The following is a 19328-nucleotide window of genomic DNA, read 5'->3' on the forward strand; positions in this document are numbered from 1 at the left end:
GGTTACCACTGTCCCAGCGTCTGTCCATGGAAAGACAGGTTTTCTGCAGTTGCCCTGCCCTGTGTTGCCTGGATCAGGAGGTGACACTGTTCCAGGTTCTGGAGCCCTTCCCCGAGAGCAGACGACAGTGACTTTCCCCAAAGACCTGAGGGGTTGGGGGAGCCCCACAGTGCTTGGGTTTCCTGGAAGCCAAGGAGGGGTCTGCCAGCCCCCCACAGGGCTCCTCCGGAGCTTCCATGCCAGCCACCTACTCAGATGGAGCTTCCATGCCAGCCACCTACTCAGATGGGCCTGGGGATAGGACAGGGTCCATCCTGTCCTAGAACTGCCACGGGTCAGCCGGATGGTGAGGTCTGTGGGCCAAGTGCTCAGCGGCTCCCAAGGGGGGCACTTGCACCCAAGCAGACCTTGAGATGTGCCAGCATCTCAGCCAGCGCTCCTCCTCTCCCCTCCCCTCCTTCCCCTCCCCCCTCCTCCCCCCTGCTCCCTCCTCCTCCTCTCCCTCCTCCTCCTCCAGACCCTGCTGGCACACTTCCCTCACTCCACCCCACAAGGGGGACTGTATTTCCACCAGGAGGCCGGCGGGTGGGAAGTGGCTCTGAACCAAGACGAAGAGGGAAGTTTGGAGCTAACCAAGTGTATTCGTTCCCTCTTTCTGTTGTAACAAATTACCACAGGTTTGGTGACTTAAACAACACAAATTTATGATCTTACAGTTCTGGAGGTCAGAATAGGGCTGGTTCCTCTTGGGGCTCCAGGGGAGACTCCACCTCCTCGCCTTCTGCAGCTTCTCGAGGCCACCGCACAGCCTGGCTCGGGGCCCCGTCCTCCGTCTTCGAAGCCAGCAATGGCAGGTTGATCCATCTCAAGCCGTGTCTCTGGCTCTCTCGCTGCCTCCCTCTTCCACACCGAAGGACCCTTGTGATCACACTGGGCCCACCTGGGTAATTCAGGATAATCTCCCTGTTTTAAGGTCAGCTGATTAGCAAACTAATTCCATCTGCAGCTTTAATTCCCCATTGCCATGTAACCTAATTCACAGGTTCTGGGGATTAGGACGTGGACATCTCTGGGGGGCAGGGGGGTTGCTAATCCTGCCGAGCATTTGGATGTTAAGGATTTGCTGAGCACTGTTCCAGGCTCCAGGCGCAGGGAACAGTAGTGAACAAAGCCAGCCTTCATGGAGTTTACATTCACATGCGAGGGAACAGGCAGGGAACCAAAGAGTGAGAATAAGTCATACAGGGGAGGGGACAGGGTGGCCAGTGGATACAAGATGGTAGAGAGATGGGAAGAAAAAGATCTGGTGTTCTATAGCAATACAGGGAGAGTTACTGTATAACTTCAAGTATCTGTTGAATGTTCCCAGCACCAAGAGGTGACAAGTGTTTGAGGTGATGGATATGCCAAATACCCTGATATGATCATTGCACACTGTATAAATGTACCCCCAAATCTGGTTGTACTCTATAAATACATACAATTATCATGGGTCAATTAAGAAAAAAGAAAAAGAAAAAAAAATTCTCAGAGACAGAAGTAGATTAGAGGTTCCCAGAAACAGGGGGTGGCAAGGGATCATGAGAAGTCATTGCTTAATGGGTACAGAGTTTATGTTTGGGATGACGAAAAAGTTTTGGAAATAGAGGTGGTGGTTGCACAGCCTGCGAATGTCATTAATTTCATGCAACTGTATGTTTAAAAAAGCTTAAAATGTCAATTCGTATGTTATATATGTTTTACCACAATTAAAAAAAAGAGAAAATAGGGAGTAAGGTTGCTGGTGGAAAATTCTGGAAGGAAAGTGAGCGGGGAGGGGATGGGGAGCAGGAGGGGCTGGGTGGGGAGAGGCTGCAGTTCTAGGTGGAGTGGGCAGGGGAGGCCCCACTAACAGGGTGACATGCCCGTGCAGATGGCAAGGAGGGGCGAAGGAACAGTGGAGCTGCCACAGGGAGGTTTGCCCGCCTGGCGAGGCTCGGCCTCCACCTGCCTCACAACACCCCCAAGATCAATCTCCCTGCTGGAGGGGCCTCCTGCCAGCTGGACGGAACTGAGGACGAGGCCTGGGCCGGGTGGGAGAGCAGGCTGGGGGCTGGAGACCGATTTGCGAAGACCCAGTGCTTGGGAAGTGATCTGTGCCCATTACCCCGGCAACACACAACCGAAACAGGTGGCGTATTAGTCTCCCAGGGCTGCCGTAACAAATTGCTGCAGACGTGGGTAGCTGAAAACCACAGAAATTCTCTCACCGCTCAGGAGGCCTGGAGTAGAAATCAAGGTGTCAGCAGGGCTGGTTCCTTCTGATGGCTGCCAGCATCATCCTTGGCATTCCTTGGCTTGTAGACGCCTCACTCCAGTCTCTCTTGCCTGTCATCTCATGGTGTCCTCTGTGTCTCTCTCTTTGGTGTGTCTCTGAGTCCAAATTTTCCTCTTCTTATAAGGACAGCATTTGCTGGATTTAGGGCCCATCCTAATCCAGAATGGCCTTGTCTTAACTTGGTTACATCTGCAAAGACCCTATTTCCAAATAAGGCCACATTCTTTGTTTTTTAAAGATGACTGGTAAGGGCCGACCCTGTGGCTCACTCGGGAGAGTGAGGCGCTGGGAGCGCAGCGGCACTCCCGCCGCGGGTTAAGATCCTATACGGGGATGGCCGGTGCGCTCACTGGCTGAGTGCGGTGTTGGTGACACCAAGCCAAGGGTTGCGATCCCCTTACTGGTCACAAAAGAAAAAAAAAAAAAGAGAGATGACCGGTAAGGGGATCTTAACCCCTGGCTTGGTGTTGTCAGCACCACGCTCAGCCAGTGAGCGAACCAGCCATCCCTATATAGGATCCGAACCCATGGCCTTGGTGTTATCAGCACTGCACTCTCCTGAGTGAGCCATGGGCCGGCCCCAAATAAGGCCACATTCTGAGGTTCTGGGTGGACATGAATTTTGGGGGGACACCATTCACTCCAGTACAAGTGGGAATGGGCACACTCTGTGCCTCCCCTCTAGCCTCTGAGTGCCAGAGCCCCTGGGCAGCACGTGGGGCTGGAGGGGGAGTGGGAGAGGAGCAGGAGAGGTTGGAGCCAATGTGGATCCCGGTTCTGTTGGGCCTGAAGCTTGTAGCATTTTGGAGGCCTTCTGAAGATGGCAATCCTCCAACACATGGGGGCCCTGGAGACACGCACAGGCCTTCTCTCTGTCAGCAGGAAGGCGTCACCTCCCCAGCACAGAGACCCCACAACTCCCAGCAACGCCCAGCAATGCCAGGCCTGGGGCCTTGAAGACCATGATGGGGATTTTTGCTGCCGGTGAGAAGCGGGACAATGGAAGGTTGGGTTTTTTGCCCCCCTTTTTTATTCAGGTATAATTTACATACAGTGGCATATGTGGCGTCTGAGTGTACAGTCCAGTGAGTTTTGACACATCACAAGCATACAGCGTCTTCCCAATCTCCACCCTCTCCCCCAGGGCAATCACCATTCTGATTTCTTCACCATAGATTAGAAAAACAGACTGGGTAGAATTTACCTAGAACATTTGCTCTTTTGGGTCTGGCTTCTCTCAGTGTTTTTAAGATGCACCGTGTTGTTGCCTATAGTTTCAGTAACTCATTGCCTTTTCCTGCTGAGCAGCGTTCCAACCCGTGGATGTAGCAGATCTCTTCATGTGTTCATGGACTCTGGACTGTTTCCAGTCTAGGGCTGTTATGAATGAAGCAGCGATGAGCCACATACAAGTGTTTTTTGAAGGCATGTTTTTGTTTAGGGGAAAAGAGGTAAATGGTTAAATTTTTAGAGGTAGAATTGCTATCACAAGGCAAATGTCCATTTAACTATTAGAAGCAAAAGTTCTCCAAATTGGTTAACATTTTACCTTCCACCAGCAGCAGATGAGCACTCTAGTGTGTGTGGACTGGTGTCTCATAGCTTTGCTTTTCCCTGACAATGGTGCTAAGCCCTTTTCTGTGTTTATTGGCCAATTTTTAATTGGGTTGGCTTCTTAATGCGTTACAGGAGTTATACTCCGGGTACAGGTCCTCTGTTAGATTATATGTATGGCGAAGACTTTCCCCCAGTCTGTGCCTTGTCTATTCGTTGGACGGTGTTGAGTGACATGATCTGGCCTTAGGTTTTTGAAGTGTCCTTCTGGAGAAGCGTGGAGTGGAGGGGAGCAGGGGAGACGCGTTTAGGAGGTTTTGCAATTGTCCAGATTAGAAATGACGTTGCCTTCGACCCGGTGGCAGGGGTGGAGGTCATGGGAAGTGGTCAGATTCCAGATGTCTTTTGAAGGCAGGGCTGACAGGGTTTGCTAATGGATTTGACCTAAAATGAGAGGGAAGTACAGGGTTGAGGATGACTCTAAGGTTTTTGGCTTAAGTGACTAGAAAGGAGTTGCCATTTGCTAGGATGAGGAAAACGGAGAAGCAGATTAGGAGGAAAATTAAGTTTGGCTTTAGCCATGTTAAACTTGAGACACCTGCTAGCTGCTTAAGTGGGGTTGTTGAGTTTGTAGTTACGTCGATGAATATGGAGTTAGTTCAAGTATGAAACAAGGCTCATCTAAACATATTTACAGTAATCTTCAATGAGATGAGATTGCTAAGCCAGTGTGGGTAAAGAGAAGAGACTGAGGCTGCCTGGGGCCCACCGCCATCCTTCAGTGGGAGAGGGGCAGGAACCTCCCATGAGGCCGAGGCGCAGCAGCCACTGGGGCGAGGGGAGCCCAGCGGCGTCTGGAGGCCGTGCAAAAAAGGCGCTTCCAGCAGGAGGGACCACCCTGCCCAAGATGGGCCGAATCAGGGGAGAGCTGAGGAAGGACTACCCCATGCAGCGACTCAGGGCTCTGGTGACTTCGTTAGAGCACCCAGATCTAATGAACACCTGTGAAAGAGGCAGCGCCTCCGGGAAGCCGAGAGCGGGTAGCTGCCCAGGCTTCGGAGATGCCCCCAAACCACCCAACCTCAGATCAGAAAAACTTCCTGACTTCATCATCAGCTTTGAAACAACTTTATTAGAAGGCTGTTTTAAATGACAACTTCCAATTATTTCTTAATTTGCTTTTTGACAAATTCCAGTTATAACTATATATATTTATATATAACAGTAATTTTTGCATTGATCTTTGCATCCTATTTAAACTTTCCTCATCAGACCATTCTGTTGCAATGCAGGTGCAGCTGGTAAGGTGCCAGCTGACCAGCAGCACTGAATGAGGGCAGGAGGGCTGGGAGGGTGGGAGCCCGCTTCACAGATGGGGGTGGGGAGCTGGCCCCTCTCTCCTCCAGCCCCCCTCCCCCTCACTATAAATTCACAGTGAGAGGTACCACACCACCCTGTCATTCAAAAGGGGTGAAATAAAGAAATCCTCCCAGTCCAGGAAATGATTAGGACTTATTTCCAACATTGTTGAGGTTTCTCCTACTCTCCCCCCATACCCCAATCAAACTGGGAGATCCCAAGATTTCCTGGGGCCAAGCCCATCCCACTGCCAAAGGACCCGCCTCTCCATGGTCAGGGGCCGCCCCCTTCTCGCCTCTCTTCTGTCTCCAGTGCCGAGAGGAATTTCTTTGGACAGACATGACGTTGGTGTGGGCAGCAGGAAGGGTCCCTTCCACGACTCCCACCTCTCCTCTCCCCATCCCCACCAGGCGGTGTTGGGAAGGTACAATCAACCATGAACATAAATATGAATAAAAAATGAACTTGGAAATGACAGGCTATTAATTAAACAAATCTATAAAAATAGTTAGGACATAACTCTGTTCAAATAAATACAAAATAAATAGGCTCAAGCAGTGTGATACGTTGCATCAGTGGAATGTGAGGCTGGTCCCACTTGCCCCAGCTGGGATTGGACAGAAATCCCCAGGGGCGTCAGAAACAGACTTTAATGCTGTCAGCCAAACTGCCCCCTACCTTTGCCTCTCCTCCAGAAGCATGGAACTTGCACATTTGTCCAGCTCGTCTTTCTGAACAAAACCCTTTTCCCAACGAGATGTAATTAAGGCCTTCAACACCTTTTCCTTCTCTCACCAGGGCACGTGAGCACGGGCAGAAACTCTGCCCTCCGCCCTAAAACCTCATCCTCCACTGCCCTTGTGCCACGGAGTGGGGACAGTGAGTGTGGTTGAGCTGGTGCCAGTCCTGATAGAGTCTGGGGCCAGCTCAGAGCACCATGGGGCCCCAAGCAGGGCACAGAGGCCCTCTGGGCTCCAGGACCCAGCACCAGCCTTCCGTGAAGCCATGCACCCTGAGGCCAGGCAGCCTGCACCCCGCATGCGCAGGCACATCCAAGTGCCCATCTGTTGGTGAGCTCAGAGGCCACAGCAGGGCTCAGGTGAGGGGAGTGCAAAAGCTACACCCCTTCTTCTTCCCTGCACCACCAAGGCGGCATCAAGGCTGGAGGTTGGGCACTTGGATTTGTGAGGCCACACGGAATCCCCTTTCACCACACACTAAGGGGAGAGAAATGAGGTGGGGCGGGGAGCAGGCTGGGAGTCCTCCTCCTCCCATAACAAATCAGCAGAGAGGAAGGAAGCAGAGCACAGGGCAGATGCTCCGCAGGCCAGGGGCAGTGGCCTGCAGGATGAGATGAAAGAGCTAAGCTGGCCTCCAAGCTTGCTATTTGGCAGGCACTGCAGGAAACGTCCTGTCCCTACAGGCGTGAACCTGGGTTCTGCTGACCACTGGATCCTGAGGAATGCCCACAGGTCTTCCCCGGGACAGACACAAAGGTCGGCTGGGGTCAGCAGGACCAGCCTCATGGGCCTGCAGCCCTCCCCAGCCTCCCTTGCGGGTGTGTCCAGGGTTTTCACAGCATGGCTGAAGTCATCTTAGTGTTGGCACATTCACAGAATGAGATGGCTACACATCCCGGGGCTGCAGCCCGGGATCAGCGAGTCTGCTGGAGGGGGCGGGGGGGCTGCCCTCCCTCCCGTCACCGCGACTGCACGCCCAGGGTGATCTTCAGGTTCTCGTACACCACGTAGCTTATGCTCACGGCTGGGATCACCTTCATGAAGTTGGGGGCCAGCCCCCGATACAGCCCGAAGGCCCCCTCAGTCCGCAGGATCTGTCTGAAGAGGCTGCTCATGGTCACCTCCGGAGCACCCTCGATGGAGGCTGCACGAGAGGCCACAGTCAGATGCCTTCTGTCTGCACCTCCCGGCCTCCCAAACTGACCAGGAGATGGCCCCTGGGGACTGGCCCAGGACCCTACTTACCTTGTGCCTGCATCCGGGTCCTGACCAAGGCCAGGGGGTAGCTGGCCAGCTGGCCACAGGTACTGGATATGGTGCCACAGGCCAGGAGCACAAACACACCGGGGTCTGCGCTGTTCACAGCATAGCGCTGCAGCCAGGCATTCTTGAGCGTCTGGACGGGGGAACAGGTGGGGAGTGAGTGCCAGGAAGAGCTGGTGAGGCAGGAAGACTAGGGGAAAGGGGGGCAGTTACTGGATCCACACCAGAGGCATTTCTTGGTCACATGGGATCTGCAAGGCCACTGTAACCTGATTGCTTGGCTTGGGTCTTGATGACCTTTTGGCCAGCCTACCCTTTGTTTCTGCTGTCACTGGGGATTCCTGGATAGGATAAGCAGTGGGGGAGAGCACCCCCTTTCCCCCAGGAAACTTCTGTGGTCTGGGGTCTACTGGGGGCCTGTGAGCCCTGGGGACCATCATGCTCTGAGGATCTGCCTGCTGAGCGCCTGGGGGTGCAGAACCTGGGGGCCAGGCTCACAGGAACCGTGCTGGGGACTGCCAGGGGCAGGCAGGGTGACAGGAGACCCTTACAATAAACAGATGAGTCTGGAAGGAAAAGCAGTCTCTGGTGCTGGTTCTTGTTCTATCCATCCCTGGTGGTCCATCAGGGAGAGGGACAATGGGTGGGGGCGTGGGGAGGAGAGGGTTTCTGAATCTATCCTGCTCATCCCAGGGACCTGAGCCCTCAGGGACCTCACCTCATAGACAGCTAGGTCGATGCCGGCATAGGGGATGATCCCCAGCATGTTGGGGACATAGCCTTTGTAGAAGGCGGCCACCCCCTCTCTGGCCAGGATCCTCCTGGCACAGTCCAGCATGCCCGAATACTGGCCTGTCTTCCGCAGGGCCATCCGGGTCTTCAAAACCTGCAGATCAGGAGCAGCGCGCAGTGTGAGCACGGTGCACTCTTCACCCCAGTACCATGTGCACGGCCAGCCCCCAGGACCCAAGTGGCGCCTCACCTCCATCGGGTAGATGCTGCTCTGGGCAATGGCCCCTGCCAAGGACCCTGCCACAAGCCTCTCGTGAATCCTCAGAGTCTCCTGGTCACTACCAACAAGACGCTTGATCTGGAACAGAAAGCGAACTGATACACCCAGAGCCCAGAGCACCTGCTCCAGCCCCGCCCCTCCTTGTGGAGTCTGTTGGTTTCAGTTGAGGCCTGGTGTCCCTGGCACATTTTACTCTGCCCACAAATGGAAGGAGCCAACTTAAAGTGGAACTGGCGTAAGAGCCGGGGTCACACCTAGGCCTCCTGCCTCCCCCTGGTGTCCCTTGGGTATAATGACTGGCTCTAGGTTTCAGGGACCTCAGTCTAGAGGAAGCTCCGGAAGCAGCTGCCGATTGGGGATTCTCTGGGGAGCTGGATCCTCACCTGCTCATACGCCATGAATTTGATGGCCGACTCGGGGGCAATTTTGAGGACATTGATGCCGTTGCCCCGCCAGAGTGATTTGGTCCCTCCCTCTCGAATCATCTGTGTGAATCCACCAACAATGCACATGTTGTTGCTGCGGGAGGCATGGACCTGAGGAGGGGAAAACAGTCAGATACCGCCCGGCGGGGCCCCCAGGACTGCCACCGTCCAGCAAAGGGCCTCTTCACACTGCCCAGCAAATGGAGGGTGGCGGGAAGGCTCTTCCCTCTCTGTAGTTTGAAGACTAACCCAGCACCGCAACAACCAAAAGTGGCTAACTGGGGTTCCATTAGATTTCACTGTGCATCTGCTGTGTGCCAACAGTGTACTAAACACCTTTACAAGAATACTTATAAAATCTTTAAAAAATTGAGCATTTTATTATGGAAAATTTTCAAACATATACAAAAGTAGAGAAAATTATGCCATGAGCCTCCATGAACCCATCCTCAGCTTTCGTAAAACGGCCAATCTATGTCCTCGCTGGCCCACCTCTACTGGGTTACTTTAAAGCACATCCTAGGCATTTCACCTAAGGACTGCTTTTAATCTCAATATTCCTAGGAATTCTGTTCAGAAAACAGACTAATAAGGCATTGTCCAAGCGCCTTCCTTTCATGGAGGAAAGCAGGCACTGGGAGGCAAAGACTTGCCAAGGTCACATGCAAGGGGCCGAGCCCGTGGCGCACTTGGGAGGGTGCGGCGCTGGGAGCGCGGCGCTCCCGCCGCTGGTTCGGATCCTATATAGGAATGGCCGGTGCACTCACTGGCTGAGTGCCGGTCACGAAAAAGACAAAAAAAAAAAAAAAAAAAAAAAGGAAGGTCACATGCAGGGAGGGAGGGGCTGGGTGACTCCTGGGGCAGAGTCTAGGCCCAGAGCTCTTCTCCCTGAACCACGTGTAAGACACAGGGAGTTCACATGCATCCACGCAAACCCAGGGAGGCCCAGTAGGGCAGAGGGGCAAGGAAAGGATGATGTCTTTTCTCAGCAGGACTCCTGGCATAGAAAGTGCTCTAAGAAAGCAAGGGAACAAGGGTGACTGGACATCAAAGTCCAGCAGGGCATCCTCATGAAGGTCAGTGTTGCAATTCTGCCCCTGACATCAGTTGAGCTTATCTCTGCCCTGTAGATGTGGCTTTCCGTGCCAGGCCAAGGTAATGGTGCCATTTCCACTGGCATCTGGGACAGGTGAGGATCTGCTTGCCTCACCCACCATAGGGTGCCCCACATAAGATTTGCTTAAGTAAATCAGCTCCTGCCACACCCCTCATCTCTCTGGCTTCACCTGTCCACGTTAAGCCCCTGTAATGTGATGCCTGGCTTAAATGCCTTGGGTAAAATTAGCTCAGCCATGTGCATGAGGTCACCTAGGGTGGATGGAACTCTCTCCTTATCTGAGCAATCATTCCAATCTGATTTACTGGGCTAGAAAAGACTGGGCCCAAGGCAAGGCCCCAGCCATGAGAGAGGGAAACCAACCAACCAGTGAAGCCCAAGGTGAAAATCAGTCGGTTTGGGGCCTCTTCTCCTGCATACCTGCATGAGCACCTTGAGTCTGTCCAGGGGGGCTGTGCAGGTTCTGGATACGGCCCCTGCCCCTCCTCCTGCCACAAGGTGTCTCCACCACATCCCCGTCTGCCGCTCCTCCACTGTGAACTCATCAGGGACTGTCAGATTCTCACCCACATCAAAGATCTATGAAGAAGACAGTAAAGATAAAACAAGCCCTCCTCAGGATATTCACAGCAAAGCGGCTGCCAGACTGGCGTCATCGCCCACCTTCCACCCTGCAGGATGGCTCCATCCTAAGGGGCCCCGTGCACGGGCGAATGCCGAGGATTCTGGGCAGGAAGCTGCCTGGGGCCCTTCCCCTCCACTCTGTGAAGTGGAAAAGCTCTCAACCCTGTTTTTGGCCTTGGAGAGGCCCAGGTATAAGTGGTGAGTGAGCACAGCTGGAAGAAGCCAGTTACAAAACTACTCGGACAGTCCTTTCAAATGCTGCCAGTGGCTCCTGCAAGAACAGCTTACAAGGCATTTCAGGGAGGATCGCTGGCTGGCTGTACTGAAAGGATCAAGTCAGGGGTAAAAATCCTTCTGAAATCTGATGTGTAACCAGATCATGCTGGCGGAATGTTATGCAAGGCCTCAACAAATATGATGGCTGTGCTGCCTGCGTGCCAGTCTCTCTCTGGGTGGCATCTAGGCCAGTCAGAGCCAGCTCTGCTCAGACCCCAGGGGCTGTCCACTTAATTTCACTCAACAAGCTGCGGCCTGGCACCGCAGGAGACAGAGGAGGAGCACCTCTGGCTTCTCCTCCCGGAGTGGACAGTCCAGGCTGGATAAGACTGCACATCAGGGGCTCAGCAAGGACCAGGAGAAAGGGACAAACCAAACATGAAGGGGCTCACTGGCAGGGAGGTCAACATAGACCTGTATTTCTGAATGTGGAACCGCAGCTGACGGGGGTGAAAGAGCAGCATGTGTGTGGCCATGGGGACATCCTCTTTTGCCACAGAGAGAAACAGCACCAAGAAATAGGGTAGTGGGGGACTCCTAACAGCTCTACATCTGTGGTCTGCATAGAGTAGCCACTAGCCCCCAGGAAGGACCACACTGGCTTTGGGTGAACAGGAAGCATTAAGGGGAAGGGATATTTGAAATGGACCGTGAGGAACAGGTAGCATATAGGGACAGGAGGGCACACTGGCAGAGGGACCTTGTGTCCAGGGAACATCGGGCCACTCAGGTTGGCCAGCGAGTGAGAAATGGAGGGAGCATGTGACAGCTCTGCTGGGCCGGCCGAGGAGGGGACAGACTTGCTATTGAGGAGGTAGCCAGGAACCCCCAGCCCTACTCCTGGCATGGGGATGCCAGATGCTGGGTGAAGGGGACCCTGTGAAGGGATGAGGGAGGAAGCGTGTTCAGGACGGGGATGTGGGCCTCACCGTGGAATGTTTCCAGTAGAGGATGATCTCGGGGATGTTCTCCACGGGATGCAGAAGGTGGTAGTCTCGCCACTCATTCCAGTCAATGGTCATCGTGCCATTTTTATCCATGCTGCAAGACAGAGGCACGGTCACCCACGTGCACACACACCCCATCCACCAGCTGCACTTCCCACCTCCAGGTGAGCCCAGGGCAGGTGACCTGGCCATCAAGGAAACACAGAAGCTGCCTCTGCCCACAACGGGAATGGGCAAAGTGGCTCCACACCCCACCTTCCACAAAAATGCAAATATAATGGCCTGCAAGAACCCCGCTCTAATCAGGCACAGATGTTGAGGAGGGAGGCAGTCACAGGGCGACACGAATACTTACTAGGTGACAGGGCCCCAGAAGTGGCCCGTTCGTATTCTGACAGACAGACAGAGGAGGATGCAGAGGAGAAAGGAGAAACAACACAAATAAGTGCTCTGAGCAGGTGCTAGTGAAGCAGACACACCAGAACATGGGGCACAGCGCGGCACAAGGACGGCCCCAGGGACTGAGGCCAGAGGCTGCTGTCCCTGAGACCCAGCCAGTCTTTGGGCTCAGCCAGGAAGAGAGCAGCTCCTAGGGCTATTCCATCCTATTTCCCAGCAGTCACCCCCCACCAGCAAGCTGTCTTTTGGAGCGGCACATCTGACTACAGTGTTAAGAGCAAGTTACCAGCCTGGGGGGAAAAATTCACCTCAAAATGAGGGCCGTGGAGAGCCCCTTCTCCCTTCCTGACCCTGGAGGGGGTGTTCGTTGCTGGCCTTTCACCTACTTGAAATCCCCCCAGCTAGTCTTTTTCTCTACATGGGCCACTGGTGAACGGGCATGATACCAGGTGATTTGTGGTTCTTCCAACATGAGGGGCCTAATACCTGGGGAGATGCGGGCCACTGGGCAGGTAACTTATTCATCCTTTCAACCCACGAGAGGGCCAAGTTCCGAGGAACGGGGTCAGTAGGGTGAAGGGCACCACAGTCAGTCCGACAGGATTTCTTCTGTCACACTTTCGTTAAACCAAACACAGAGGCTGGCTAAGTGCTCACCTCTTGAGGATCTTTTCTGCCTGATGTTCAGATATCTTGACTCCCAGATCCCGCAGGGACTGCACGATCTCCTGAGCATCGATCCGTCCTGCCACAACACAGGCCATGAGTAGGAGCGGGCACCTGGGGCTGGGGGGTTGAGGAAGCTCTGGGCAACACTCACCATCATTCTTTTTGTCTAGACTCTTAAACACCAGCCTCAGCTTCTTCTCATGATCTTGGAGATAATGGACGAACTCTTCAAAGTCGAGCTGCCCATCGAGGTCCTTGTCTCCAGCTTGTACGATTTTCTAGAAAACAAAAGTGAGGTTTTGTGTTTTAGCTCATGCACCAGCCATTCCGTGTGCCTTGTGTGGCCCCTTCCCCAGGAAACAGCTGTGCTAATCCATGAACGCAGGGGGGCCTGATGAGCTAAGACACTTCTGTCCTACTCCCAAAGCCTCCATGTCAATTTAGCCCCACGCCAAAGCCACCGCTTGGATCCCCGAGTACTGCCTGGCACCAAAGCAACTTGCTTCCCTCACAAGCAAAGAGGAGAAAGGAGCCCCTGGGAGGAGCCCTTCAGATAGGGCAAACGGGGTGGCTCAGCGCTTGCACATTCCATGTGTGCTGGAGACTGGCTTGGTGCACAGCCAGGGTCAGCTGCTTGCTCCACTGCTGCGCTGTCCCTGGACAGACCTCAGCCCCATGTGCTCCCCGCCGAGATGTGGGGATGGCTTTGGAAGCCAGATTCCATCAGAAACTCTGCAGCTTGCTCTTTTTATCCCTAAAAGTAGCACTGGCCCATGAATGATTCGGTGGCCAGGGTGAAGGTAGAGGCAGAGCACTCTGGAGGCTGGAGGAGGGGTAGGAGCCAAGGGCGACTATTCTTGTGCATGTGCTTGAAGGCACTGCCAGTTCCTGATCTCAGGGAAGCCAGATGATATAACCAACTCGAGCTCTCTGAACCAGGCATGGGAAATGAGGGCAGCTCTGAGTAATAGGTTAGTGACCTAAGAAGGCCTTATGAGACCCTGTTCCTTGGCCATGAGGTTCCAAAACTCTGCACCTCCCCTTAGGAGGTGATCTTTGCTTAGCACTGTAATTGGTTTTGGATGCTCAGCAACTGGAATTTCTCCACAAAAGAGCCAACACTTCCTGCGCACTTAGCATGTGCCACAGGTCACGCTAAATGCTTTTCCTCTAGCAACCCACTGAATCCTCTCAGACAGCTCCAAGAGGTAGGTACTATCACTCCCCCCATTTTGCAGAGAAGAAAACAGGAGTTCAGAGAAGCTAAGTATTCATGCAAGGTCACACAGCTAGGGAAGTGGTGGGCGGGATTCAAGCCGGGCCTGTTGGACTCCTGAGCCACCTCCCTACAGATCCTGCTGCCTCCCTAAAGGTTAATCTCAAGAATATGGAGACAACTGTGAGTCACTCCAACTCAGCATCACTCTGAATCTAGAACCCAAAACTAGAACTGAGAATCTACTGAGGAAAATGGTTACAGGCCTCCTGTGATCCCCGATTCTCTCACCAGGAAATCCATTCCCTTTCTACAAAGCAACCTGGGCCTCAGAGTCTCTCAAGCCATTTGGGGGTGGGAAATTGATGGACCATGGGCATATCGTGCTCTCAAAGGATTCCAGTCGCGGTCTCTCAGACTATACCCTGAACCACTTGAGAGCTCTTTGTGACTCCTCAGCTACTAAAGGCACTGGGAGGAGGGAGGCCTGGACAGATACCCTGTGACCTGACATGATCAGAAGAATAACACGTGGGGTGTGGCTGGAATGTGGGACAGATGCTGGCACATATTTTTTCTGCTATCTGAGGTTATGTTAAATTCCTGCAGACATTTGCACCAGCCAATAGTGATACAATAAGGTGATCACTCCAGATTTCTGACAGGAGTGGAAATAGAGTCTACACGCCACTTAGGGAGGAGGCGGACATTATGCACAGAGCTCTTTGATACCCATTTCCTGTCACCGAGGCGATCCATGCACCTTTTTGGGGCGGGTGCTGTGATACAGACAAGCCAAGGATGTACTCATTGCAGCCGATTTCAAAATATTCTCAAAGTGCTTGCTTCACTAGGCCTACTTTCTGTCTCCTTCCTAGGATATGCAAATCACCCTTCAGTGCACACGGTCTGACCTCCACTGCCATCATGAGCACTGGGGACAGCACAGAATCCCTGCTACCTTCCCACTCCACAGGGACGACTGAGGGTCTAGAAGGTGGGAAGGTCCCCTCCTTTCCCACCCAGGACACACTGCTGCCAGCTCCAGCCTCACCAGGCATGCTCAGCTCTACTTTGCAGCAATGATCCTAGCTCCTGGGCCCCCAAAGAGAAGCCTCTTGGTCTTTCCCTCCTACGTGCTCCTGGCCTCTGTCCTCCCACCTCAGAGAAACAGCCCCATGGAGCCGGACTGCCCCCAGGCCTCCTGGCCCTGTATTTCTCAGGAAACCCCCACTTAGCAAAAGGAGATTACTTTCCAAGATCTATCTCCCACAAGTGCCTTTTCTAGAATTCCAGCCTTCCTTGGAGATCACATGAAAACCAGTCATTCCCATGACGTAGACCTTTTGCCGGTTACAGCCATAAGACAGCTGGGAAAAAACCTCCCACATTTCAGAAATTCTTTTCTCCTGGAAGGGGACCCTCTGACATCACTCAATGCCTGCTGTCCCTCCCTTCCCATGGTCACCCATACAGACCTGCTTCCACTGGCGGTAGGTGGAGAACTCCTGGGAGGGGATAAAGACACTGAGCTTGAAGATGGACTTCAGCTCGGCGGGAAGCCCCTTGGACTCAAAGTACTGGAACTCGGTCTGGGCCTCTCCGATGAGTGGCATATACAGGCACAGGCAGAGCATGCTGACGGGCGCTGCTCAGCTGCCACTGGAGCAGGTTCTGGCAGCGTCAAGAATGGAAATGCTGCCTGGCCTGGAACTGTGCGCAAGATATGCTGGGCCTCAGCTGTCATTGGCTGCTTAAGCCGTGCCTTTTTACTTAATTGAAAAAGAAACACACCCACTGTTAAGTCCTGCCAGCAGCCAACGAGCATAGACCCTGGACTAGAAGGCGGCACCAGATTGCTCAAGGGGAGAGGTGCAAAGATCAGGACTGACGTCATCTGCTCCCTGCAGTTAACTCTTCGGGGAAGGAGTTCTGTCCTGCGTCGGTACCGCTCTGCCCCGTATTGGTACCATGCCCAAACAAACCTTCACCCACTGGCTGCCAGCCCCTCCAAATAAACAAACAGCCTACAGCCTGTTTTCATACAAGGTCCTCAAATACAATACAGCGTCACACACTACAAAGGTTTTCTCCCCTTAGTAAATCATTCCCAACAGGAAAAGCAGTGGATGTACAGAGAATGAATCAATGCCTGCTGGAAAGGAGCCCAGTTTAATGGTGACGGTGGGACTCTGAGAGCTGGGTCCCCAGCTACTCAGGAAAGTGGACCCCACCATGGGCCTGTTCGTCCCGCTGGGGAGCTGCCCCAGCTGGCTGAGCCTGGATGTGGCTGGTTTGGCCACGACTGGCCTCCCAGGATTGGTCTGGCTGGCTCCTGCTCCAGAGGACCCTGAGCCCTCCACAGCCCACGTGTATCTAGCTCATTGAAACTTCTCCCAGGCCACTCTGCAATGTGAACACCTAGGGACCAACCTATTTCCCTGTAGGCTTCATCTGGGGATCCCAGAAGCACCAAGGAGCTGCCATGATGGAGGTGGGAGAGGACACTATCGAGTCTAAAGGTCTCTATGCCAAGGGACTCCTGAGATGCATCCATTGGGTCGGCCAGGCCTCACAGGGGACCCAGTCTTCAAAGCCCACTTCCGCTCAGACACTTAAAAGCTCAGGGAAGTTGTAGCTCTCTAGCCCAGAACTTTGCTATTCAATACAGAAGCTTTTGTTTTTGTTTTTGTTTTTTATCTTAAACTACTTTAAATTAAATGAAACTAAAAACTCAGTTCCTCAGTCATATGGCCACACTGCAAGTACTCGATAGCCAGACGCAGTCACTGGGCATGCCAAGATCACAGGCACCTCTACTGTGCAACACAGCTCTAAACAACCCTTTTGGGTGAGCACGAACGAGAGGAAATCTCAGGTCCTGGGAAGATGTGATCATTACTTGAGGATGACCCTCTCCAGGCCAGCCTGCATTCTCTCCACCTCTTTCCTCCCCACAGATCCGTGCTGTGGAGGAAGAGACCATGTCACCAAGATGAGAACCAGATCCATCTCCCACTTGTTCCTTCTATAGTGAACCACTTCCTAATATAGACTACATCTTCTCACTGCCGGCATGGATAAAAATGGATGGCTGTCATTTGGGGTCAACAAAATTAAAAGGACATCTTAATTCACTAAAAAGCTTTTTGTTAAGAACTTGTAAAGAGGATTTTAGAATGAGATATTGATACTTATGTACAACAGCATGAAACACAGATTACAAGTGATATGACATGTTGGCCCTTCTAAAGGGATCTGATGGTGAGTGTGTAAAAAAAGGTCTTGGACTACCACTGCAGGCAGATCCGATGAGGCAGCTCTGGATAATCCAGGCAGATTCCTGTTGAGCCACCTCATGATACTCAGCTGCCTCTTAAGCTGCCCAATCCAGAATGTTCTGCTTTGGAGCTATTTTTTTGTTGTTGTTTTTTAAAAAGATGACCGGTAAGGGGATCACGACCCGTGACTTGGTGTTGTCAGCACCACACTCCCCCAAGCAAGCCAACCAGCCATCCCTATAAAGGGATCCGAACCTGTGGCCCTGGTGCCATCAGCACCACTCTCCCAAGTGAGCCATGGGCCGGCCCTTTGGAGCTATTTTAACACACATCTTATCTCTAGTATTAGGGTCTTTGAAGGCAGAAGACTATTGCTTCAAACCTTTGTACTTCCTTGCCTGAAACTAACGTCTTGCCTTGATCATAAAAGGTGCTTCCTGAGCAGCTTCTAAATGAGTGAATCAGTTCGGCCACCCTCTAAGACCCCAACACACAGACAAGACACAGACGACCCCAAGACACATTTATACATAAAAGCTAAATCTTAAAATGCTGGTCTCCCTTTGTTAAATGATTCATGTTTGCTTCTGAAACTAAATTAAGTTACAGAGATCTGCTGAAGTATCTCATTTTAGTTATGGCTGAAGTCATTCCAATAAAAAATATCAAATATATATATATAAATATACTTTTAAAGATGACCGGTAAGGGGGTCTTAACCCTTGACTTGGTGTTGTCAGCACCATACTCTCCCAAGTGAGCCATGGGCCAGCCCCTAAAAATATCAAATATTTTGACAGAGGAAATAAGTCGTTCAATTGGAGATATTTCTTTCTTTCTTTCTTTTTTTTTTTTAAAAGATAACTGGTAAGGGGATCTTAACCCTTGACTTGGTGTTATCAGCACCATGCTCTCCCAAGTGAGCTAACCGGCCATCCCTATATGGGATCCGAACCCATGGCCTTGGTGTTATCAGCACCACACTCTCCCGAGTGAGCCACGGGCCGGCCCGAGATGTTCACTTCTTAATAAAATATTTTTCAGAGAATTTTGGTTAACATAACTGTACCATTGAGTTTTATATGTTTATAAAACAAATCTGGGAAGAGATTTGAAAACAATATCAAGTAAAAATGAAAACTATATTCTATATTACAAGGAGACATTATTAAAATATTATCAAATAAGTGCAATTGTTTTCTAGAAAATAAAAAGGTTATAATCTCCTTGATTATAACAAAGTTTGTAACTCCATACAGACCAGCAGTATTGTGGGGTCAGGAAATGTTCTGCATGTGCTTGTCAAGACATTATTTTACAATGCTAACATCAACTCTATTTCAATATTAGTTTTATTTTTTTTTTAATTTTTATTTATTTATTTATTTATTTTTGTCTTTTTCGTGACCAGCACTCAGCCAGTGAGTGCACTGGCCATTCCTATATGGGATCCGAACCCGCGGTGGGAGAGTCGCCACGCTCCCAGCGCAGCACTCTCCCAAGTGCGCCACGGGCTCGGCCCTCAATATTAGTTTTAAAAAAAGGTTTCTAACTTATTTTTATTTTGCTACTGTGATTTTTTTTTTTTTTTTTCTTTTTTAAACCCAGTCAGATTTAGCAAGGGTGGTGGGTAGTGGCTGACCAGGTAACTCAGTCACAGCATGGTGTTATAACACCAAGGCCAAGGGTTTGGATCCCTGTACTGGCCAGCTGCCAAATAAATAAATAAACTAATCTATTGGGTTTCATGGATAATTCAGAAGTCCATTTTCACACAGAAACTGGGAATTCTTTGCAAATGAACCAATCTCTAGGTGCCTAGTGTCTAAGGCAATTATTCTGTCCCTGGAATTGTAGGCTGTGGGGCCCAGAGGGGCCTGGGAGTATCCCCTTAATCTGAGTTGAGCAAACAGGCCTAGAGAAATGACCCAGTTTGCCCAAGTCCCAAAGCCTATTGGTGGAGGGCTGAGCATTGCACCTGGGGTTGGGCTCTTGTTACAACATCCACTTAAAACAGCACTCAAAACCAACACTGACAAAAGGAGATTCTAGAATTCAGTTCCCAAAGAATATCTAATCCTGACACTGAGAATTACAGTAAGCAATGCCTCAGATTGCAAGGTGGCAGG

The 19328-nt window shown here is 51.8% G+C and overlaps 1 protein-coding gene across 3 annotated transcripts; it reads right to left on the bottom strand.

The window, feature by feature from the left end:
* Positions 1-5014: 5014 nt before the first annotated feature.
* SLC25A25 (solute carrier family 25 member 25) lies at positions 5015-15645 on the bottom strand. 3 transcript variants are annotated; one of them, XM_063082190.1, is made up of 11 exons: positions 15397-15645; positions 12854-12980; positions 12691-12778; positions 11990-12025; positions 11617-11728; positions 10208-10366; positions 8629-8781; positions 8216-8323; positions 7952-8119; positions 7216-7366; positions 5015-7114 (listed from the first exon to the last, which is right to left on the bottom strand). In XM_063082190.1, exons 1-11 carry the CDS (start codon positions 15553-15555, stop codon positions 6930-6932), a joined length of 1446 nt encoding a protein of 481 aa, XP_062938260.1. In that variant the 5' UTR covers positions 15556-15645; the 3' UTR covers positions 5015-6929. The 3 variants fall into 3 exon arrangements, with proteins under 3 accessions (XP_062938260.1, XP_062938261.1, XP_062938259.1); XM_063082191.1 differs by lacking the exon at positions 11990-12025; XM_063082189.1 differs by lacking the exon at positions 11990-12025 and having other exon boundaries at positions 7952-8323.
* Between the last annotated feature and the right edge of the window lie 3683 nt (positions 15646-19328).

Source organism: Cynocephalus volans, chromosome 17 (assembly GCF_027409185.1).
Source record: "Cynocephalus volans isolate mCynVol1 chromosome 17, mCynVol1.pri, whole genome shotgun sequence".
Lineage (NCBI taxonomy): Eukaryota > Metazoa > Chordata > Mammalia > Dermoptera > Cynocephalidae > Cynocephalus > Cynocephalus volans.

Bases quoted from the DNA above. Each gene is read 5' to 3' on its own strand.
- SLC25A25 (XM_063082189.1), bottom strand. From the start codon at position 15,555: ATGCTCTGCCTGTGCCTGTATATGCCACTCATCGGAGAGGCCCAGACC. The intron at 8,782-10,207 runs GTATGCAGGAGA...TCCCCTCCTCAG, and splicing joins GACTCAAGGTGCTCATGCAG to GTCCATGCCTCCCGCAGCAA. The intron at 7,367-7,951 runs GTGAGGTCCCTG...TCCCCCGTCCAG, and splicing joins TCGACCTAGCTGTCTATGAG to ACGCTCAAGAATGCCTGGCT.